The sequence below is a fragment of the Chanos chanos genome, chromosome 6, assembly GCF_902362185.1.
Source record: "Chanos chanos chromosome 6, fChaCha1.1, whole genome shotgun sequence".
Lineage (NCBI taxonomy): Eukaryota > Metazoa > Chordata > Actinopteri > Gonorynchiformes > Chanidae > Chanos > Chanos chanos.
In genome coordinates, this window is record NC_044500.1 from 45,863,962 (window position 1) to 45,871,926 (window position 7,965).

The window sequence follows — 7,965 nt, forward strand, 5'->3', positions numbered from 1 at the left end:
CATTGTCCATGTTTCTTTGCGCTTCCGTGTCAAAGCGAACGACCCTCTGGAGCGTGAAGTCACGCTGCCTCTGTCTTCTGTGTGTTTGTATGTGTGTTTAAGTGTGTGAGTGTGCATATACAGGTGTTTGTCAGTGCCCATGTCTGTATGTATTAGTATGTGTGCGCACATCCATTTCTGTTTGTGCACTTGTATTGTTGTTTGTGTGCGTGTGTGCGTGTGTGTGTTCATATGCATTTGTGACAGGGTTTATAAATGATAAAGACATAATGCGTGTTTCCGTGCTTGTGTTTGTGTGTTTTTGCATACATGAATTTATATACGCTTAAGCATGCAAGCGTATATGTCTCTTATGTATCTGTATGTGTGAGTGTAGCTGTGTGTGTGCTATGTGAAATAGCTTGTGTCTCAATATACGTGTGTATTAGTGTGCATGTCTGAATGAGAGAACAGTGAGAGAGAGAGAGAGAGAGAGAGAGAGAGTTGTGACTGTCAGATGAAGAGGAACGAGTGAACAGTGGGACAGGTACAGGCCTCTCTCCGGCGAACTCGTCTCCAGAGCCCCCTACATCTGGAATTCCCCACTGCCTGCCACTGCAGAGACTGGCCACTGACAGAGAGAGTGAGAGAGAGAGAGAGAGAGAGTGAGGGGGAGGGGGGTGGGGTGGGGTTTGGGTATGAACTAAGAGTCCTTTTTAAATCCACAGAAGTATTTTTATAGCAATAAAAGTATGAAGCATATATCTATCAGTGGATCTCAGTGTTTGAGTGGGGGTAAAACTTTGCATTCAGTCAATGATATGCCAACGTCTGGAGGACTCAGGAAGAAGATTCCACAAACATGAACACTCATCTCAGGCTGCAGAGAGAATGTGGGAAGCCCGTTCCGTGGGCTTTTAATATTGCCTTAATGAAAGAGATGTTCGATCATTATAAATCTGCACAACGTCCAAGAGTAAAGGAACAGAACCACCACCAGACAGGCACACAGCATCACCACAACCAATCCACTCCAGGTAATAGGTAGACCAATAGAAAGAAAGAAAGAAAGAAAGAAAGAAAGAAAGAAAGAAAGAGAAGATTAAGGTAACCAAAGTCTCTTGGATAACTCTCTCAACTCAACTAACTTGCTTCAACAGCTATAATTAAGATTCATTTCCATCACTATGACTGTTGTGTTAACTGTGGGTACACTGTCTACAGTAAGAGAGTTGTCATACCAAACATGGCTCAGGGTTCATACAGTTCCTTAGTACATTATGTCAAAAACAATGAAATGATCATCCATAAGCAGGTTAAATTATTTTAAGTTATTTAAATAAGTATGTGTTATGACCAGACAAAGTTTCACATGAATGACGGCTTGGATTGTTTCTGTTGGATGTTTACTGCTTCCTCATTTATAGCTAAAGTCAGATTCCGTAGTTATACATTATCATTTTGGGGGGGAAAATAGTCAAAACGCGATCGCAAAAACATAAATAAATTTTAAAAAATGGAATTTTCAAATTTCATTATAAAGATTGGTTATTTGAGAATCTAGATGACAATGTCTGACTCTCTTAAGAACTTGAGTAACAAGCAAGACTTTACTGTCCTGATATTCCATGACCAGCAACGTGGGTACTTTTCAGTAATATTTTTAGCAATAACTTCTATCATATTAATGCTTTCTGTATTCATATACTCTCAGTGATATTTTCAGCAATACTTCTTATAAACTGTCATATGAAAAGCCAAGCACTTCCAAATGAAAAAAATTGTCTAAGAGCACCCTCTAGTGGCTGAACGGGCACACATCTAATCCAGGGAGGAGGGGCCATCTGCAGTGAGAACGTATGACAGCCAATAGAAAAAAAGCATGACCACTAGAGAAGACAAAACGTTCTTTTTTCATGTCTTGGTCAGGCTACTGAAGCCATACTACAGTCCTGAATGTTTAACCCATACGTAATGAACGGGCATCACTTTTAACCCACAGCTTTATGTCTTTTAACACACGGCTTCAGGTCTTTTAACGAACAACTTTAAGTCTTTCAGCGCACAGCTATAAGTCTTTTAACGCACAGGTTTAAGTCTTTTAACGAACAGGTTTAAGTCTTTTAACGCACAGGTTTAAGTCTTTCAGCGCACAGGTTTAAGTCTTTTAACACACAGGTTTAAGTCTTTTAATGCACAGGTTTAAGTCTTTTAACACACAGGTTTAACTTATCACACAGGTTTAAGTCTTTTAACACGCAGGTTTACGTCTTTTAACAAACAGCTTTAAGTCTTTTAACACACAGGTTTAAGTCTTTTAACAAACAGCTTTAAGTCTTTTAACGCACAGCTTTAAGTCTTTTAACACACAGGTTTAAGTCTTTTAACACACAGGTTTAAGTCTTTTAACACACGGCTTCAAGTCTTTTAACAAACAGCTTTAAGTCTTTTAACGCACAGGTTTAAGTCTTTTAACACACGGCTTCAAGTCTTTTAACAAACAGCTTTAAGTCTTTTAACGCACAGGTTTACGTCTTTTAACAAACAGCTTTAAGTCTTTTAACACACAGGTTTAAGTCTTTTAACAAACAGCTTTAAGTCTTTTAACGCACAGCTTTAAGTCTTTTAACACACAGGTTTAAGTCTTTTAACACACGGCTTCAAGTCTTTTAACAAACAGCTTTAAGTCTTTTAACGCACAGGTTTAAGTCTTTTAACGAACAGGTTTAAGTCTTTTAACGCACAGGTTTAAGTCTTTCAGCGCACAGGTTTAAGTCTTTTAACACACAGGTTTAAGTCTTTTAATGCACAGGTTTAAGTCTTTTAACACACAGGTTTAACTTATCACGCAGGTTTACGTCTTTTAACAAACAGCTTTAAGTCTTTTAACACACAGGTTTAAGTCTTTTAACAAACAGCTTTAAGTCTTTTAACGCACAGCTTTAAGTCTTTTAACACACAGGTTTAAGTCTTTTAACACACAGGTTTAAGTCTTTTAACACACGGCTTCAAGTCTTTTAACAAACAGCTTTAAGTCTTTTAACGCACAGGTTTAAGTCTTTTAACACACGGCTTCAAGTCTTTTAACAAACAGCTTTAAGTCTTTTAACGCACAGGTTTAAGTCTTTTAACACGCAGGTTTAAGTCTTTTAACGCACGGATTTAACGTAACACACAGGTTTAAGTCTTTAAACATGCAGGTTTAAGTCTTTTAACAAGCAGGTTAAGGTCTTCTAACTAATAGCTTTAAGTCTTTTAACACACAGGTTTAAGTCTTCTGACACACAGTCTTGGGCTTCCTTCATATTTCTGTAGGATACTGTTTCATATGCGAGAGTGCGGATCAGTTGTCTGGACAAATTGAAATCTTCCATCATTTATTATATTCAGACGGACTTCTCTAAGTGGCTCTCTACCTCCCACGCTTCGCTACATTTGGTTTGTTTTTTTTGTTTTTCATTGAGCTACTAGAACTATCAAGCCCCCGGCAGGACATCCAATCATCATGATTTTTTTTTTTTTTTTTTTTAAATGAAGATACGAAAAATGGAGACAAAGATGATAGATCGCTGAGGAAAACATCACATAAATAAACCACATAATTAACGAGTTAATAAGAAACTAAGTGACCTGCATCTGCCTCTCTCTCTCTCTCTCTCTCTCTCTTCTGTCCCTGCTTGCATCTCTTTCTCTCCCCCTTTTCAGTGGCCTCTTCTGTCTCTCTGTCCTCACCTGTTCTCGTCCATCTTTTCTCCGTCTCCAGAGCAGTAGCGTTGTCCAGGTGCCAGGGCAGGAGGCTGGCACTCCACACACACCTGATGACCCTCCCGCAGATACTGCATCCAACGAGTGTGTTCACTCACACTCTGCTGGCACCCTGACATCAGCGAGGTGACCTCAAACTCCACGCAGTACCTGTCAACACCACAGTGCAGGCACACACACACACACACACACAATGCAGACACACACACACACACACACACACACACACACACACGTACTTGTAACTCAAAAGTCCTTCAAAAGAAAGGACACTGACAACGAAGATGAATTTCAAAGACATTGTTACAAATAAATTACCTCCAGTCTACTAAGTGTTCTCCTAATCCTGAAATGTCAATATGTCACTGCAGAGAGTGTGCAGCCAGGCATCCTGAAAACTTACCCTGTGGCCTCTTGGCTATCTGAGACCTGTCTCTTCTTCCTAGCGTTGCCATAGCCACCAGCAGTGATCAGCGCCGGGACTGCAAACCAAGGTAGATTTAAGCCTAGAGTACTATACTGCAAGTAACTCTACGAAGCTGCTCAGGGCAAAAAACAAAATCAAATGCCCACAAATGGTCAATATGGTCAAAACGCTGAGTTTTTGCCTTAAGTGACACTGCCTTCTCTAGATGACATCTTCGACAAATTGCGGTCTTACCCAGTGAGCGCAAGCAGTGTTGCTGGTTTTGCTGGTATTCTGCACAGCCTGCAGACTGTTGGAGAGGCGGGCACGGCTGTCCTCCGTTTCGTGGTTCTCTCACGACTTGCCGCTGCCGTAACCGCACTGTTGCCCTGCAAGGTTCAGCACAGCCGGACCACATACTCCACTCACTGACCACGCACGACACGGCTGACACACACACACACACTTTTAAGACTTCCGCTCACAGATCCAGGCATTCCACTGTCTTTATACACTGCTGTCCCACTGACTACGGCAGGCAAGGATGGAAAGCGAATAAGATCACCTGAGTGCTTTATCGGCTGAGAGTTGTACAAAGGCTGCTTTTGACTGAGTTTTCATACGTACTGAACGTGCAAAAATGTTGTCAAATTTAACAGTTTACAGTAGGCCACTGCGTAATAAGTTAGACCGAAAAGCGTAATTTCATCCCGTTTGTCTTGCTGATATAGCCTACTTAAGAATATTTCCAACTGCGTTTTTAGCTGCGTCATACCTGTCGATATTCCTGTGAATATAGGCTACTGTTAAGACCATAAACTGGCCGTTGAAAGCTTATGTTAGGTTTTGTGGTCGTGTTCCCGTTCATCCACTGCAGTATAACATTGCAGTGTGAGTGGGCTCAAATACACTCATAGATCATTCATATGCGATTATGTGATTAGAAAAGAGTAAGGCTTTGTATGAACTAAAAACTAGGTTCAAACGAGTAAGTTGTATAGCAACGTTGTTTTGCGGAACACTTAAAAATAGGTTACCATGTGGTCATAACCAACAGTGAAATAGACTTTCAAATCACCTGGACAGGCGAGGTCGTAATCGTGGCAACAGTCCAGCGTTAGTAAACAAGTTTGGTCACAGTAGCATGTTCCATACGAGCGGTCAGTTCTCCAGCCGGTGCTAACGCAAGACCGATTTCTACCAGAGCAACAGAATCCCGCGTCCTGGCATCCGCATTCGGTCCGGGGCAGTAGAGTTCCCAGGCACGCTAAGACACAAAACATCCATAAACGAACACAGTTGTAGGGGGACATGGCAGTGAATGGTGCTTCCCAATAGCTCTGTCCGCCGAGTTTACCCATGCGAAGCTTAATAGCGGAGACACCTATCTAGATCAATTTTCTCTGTGCGTTTTGACAGATTTTCATTGTGCCTGGCCAAATTTGTCCGTCAGGTAATTTTATGTAGAGGTGAGTTGGTCTAACTAAATACTTTGCCACACAACGTAAAGAAAGGTCGACTGTAAATTGCGTTTTTTTTTATGTTTGTGTGTGCGTTCTTGTTTGCCCCGTGTATTCCAGGCACACAGAGGAAATTCAGACCGTCTCACATAATTTAGTTACTAATGCATTTTAATTCACATTCAAACTGAAGATGGTCTTTCGCTCAGGTTAATGGGGATGTCGGTGGTTTCAGCGGCAGTATCAAGGAGGAGGTCACTTATAACCTATTACAGAAATGCCTCACATATGCAAAATAATTCAGCCAGACATCGGAAGTTGTTGGTCTGCACCTACCGTAATTGCGTTCGTATAGTTATAGTGACTTAGTGTAAAATTATGTCAGTGAGAGGACCAGAGGGGGCTTTATGTCAGTTCGTTTGTGCAGTATAAAGGATCAAAGATCAAGGATATCTTTAATATTCCCGAGTGGCAATGTGTCGTACAGTGAGCAGTATCCACACAACATCAGACAAACAATAATAAATAAACAATAAAAACAACATAAAAATCCCACTGGGTTAAAGTAAAAAAAGACAACGACTACGACATAAAAATCACGTTGAGTGATTTAAAAGGCCAGTCGCGGCTGGGACGAGTGAGGGGGACAGTACTGGCAGGAATGAGGTGTTTGTACAGTTTAGGGCCTGCTCTGTCGCTGTTTGTTTCCTTAGCTGGCCTCTGCAGTCCATTGGTGTTCACACACGTGAAAAGAGAGGCTTAATGTAATGCTCATGGTAAAAGCCTATTCATGCAGAAAGAACAATACTGTAGGTAATGCAGCAATTCTGGGCCCCATTCATATACACTTTCCCAAGCATGAAAGAAAGAGAGAGAGAGAGAGAGTGCGTGTGTGTGTGTGTGTGAGAGAGAGAGAGAGAGAGAGAGAGAGCGAGAGAAAGGGCTGTCTGCAGAGGAATCCATTGCCTAAAGACTGTCTTGATCTAACAGGGTTTCATGTGTTAAACACTCACCTCTTTGCACCCAAATCATTTTCTCATCTCATTAAATATTAATCAGCTTGTCAAGACATCGAAAGAAATCTTGAAGGATCAGAAAAATCAGTTAGACACCCCTGCCTAGAAGGTTCATAACCAGGAGCACAGCATACGCTATGAGTTTTTGATGGATAACCTGATAATTTACACTGCTAGCAATATACTGTAAAAACTGTGTATTTTTACCATGAATGTGGTCTGTGTGATTTTGCCCAGGGAAATTACATCTTTTGTGTATTTATATAGTAAATATGAGATTTTGATATTAAAAACGCTATTTTAATGCATTTCATCGTGTAAAACCTGGCAGAATTCACAGTAGTGTGACATCTATCCTGAAACATTGCAATTCTTGTTTAGTCCCGAACTCAGACGGAAAAAGCTAGGTCATGTCAATCCGCAGCGGCCAGAACATTTGTCCTCTTTAAAGCTTCAATAAATGACCTCTTTTCAAAGCCAAACACCCAGACACAATTTTGGAAGAGGCTTTGTAATCAGACTAATTTGAACTATCAACACAAAGCCTCGTGCTGGCAGTGCACCACCGTGACCTTAGGCACTGAATGCAATGCACTGATTGGCTGTCCTTGGCTTTGTGATGTCATACCATAACCGCTGCCTGTGCAGACTATTTTCAGTGGTTTCATAAAAAGCCAAAACTCGGTATATAAAGGAATGTTTGAGTGAGAAAAGGTAAACATTTGTTAGTCTTCAGCTCTGTTTGTTTTTGAAAGTTTAAGATAAGATTTCTAAGTCTGGTTTTTTGAAGGCCCAGAGTCTTGTTAGTTTTTCCTTCTTTTCAACGTTAGAGGCTGATTTTGTCCTGGGAAACGTGTTGGTACCTTTGAGCCAGTCAGAGGACACAGTACTTGGCTGATGTGAAAAGCAGCAGGTCTCTTTTGTCGGAGCACTGTGTGTAGTGGTTATTTCTTTTCCTGTTGATAACCACTATGGTGACTGAGCAAAAATGTCTGACTCTCCACATTCAAAATAGTCCAAAGTCCACGGAACGATGTTGTCCAAGCCATAAAGTAATATTTATTACAAATGATAAAAGAGTGCAATGCTCAGGAGTTGAAAACTTAAATGAAAATGAGGATTGCTAAAATAAATGAAGGATTGACTGAAACAAAGCGGGAGCGGTGTCTGTGTCAGCCTGGGCTAGAGGATGTGAGGTCAAAGACCGTGTCTTCCTGCTCCGGGCCACACCCTCCAGGTAGCATCACCTGGCTTCAGCTATCAATGGTCCATCCATTCCAGTCAGTAGATGGGGTTAACTCAACAAAAAAAGGAGTGTGAGACACTGCAAACTCAAATA

General features: G+C 41.1%; 1 protein-coding gene across 1 annotated transcript; it reads right to left on the minus strand.

The window, feature by feature from the left end:
* Positions 1-492: 492 nt before the first annotated feature.
* Positions 493-5,511, minus strand: LOC115815464 (somatomedin-B and thrombospondin type-1 domain-containing protein). The gene is made up of 5 exons (XM_030778419.1): positions 5,229-5,511; positions 4,406-4,597; positions 4,148-4,226; positions 3,712-3,894; positions 493-610 (listed from the first exon to the last, which is right to left on the minus strand). The coding sequence occupies exons 1-5, from the start codon at positions 5,509-5,511 to the stop codon at positions 493-495; spliced, it is 855 nt and encodes a 284-aa protein (XP_030634279.1).
* Between the last annotated feature and the right edge of the window lie 2,454 nt (positions 5,512-7,965).

Bases quoted from the DNA above. Each gene is read 5' to 3' on its own strand.
- LOC115815464 (XM_030778419.1), bottom strand. From the start codon at position 5,511: ATGGGTAAACTCGGCGGACAGAGCTATTGGGAAGCACCATTCACTGCC. The intron at 4,598-5,228 runs GTGATTTGAAAG...TGTGTGTGTCAG, and splicing joins TTACGACCTCGCCTGTCCAG to CCGTGTCGTGCGTGGTCAGT. The intron at 4,227-4,405 runs GTAAGACCGCAA...CTTGGTTTGCAG, and splicing joins ACACTGCTTGCGCTCACTGG to TCCCGGCGCTGATCACTGCT.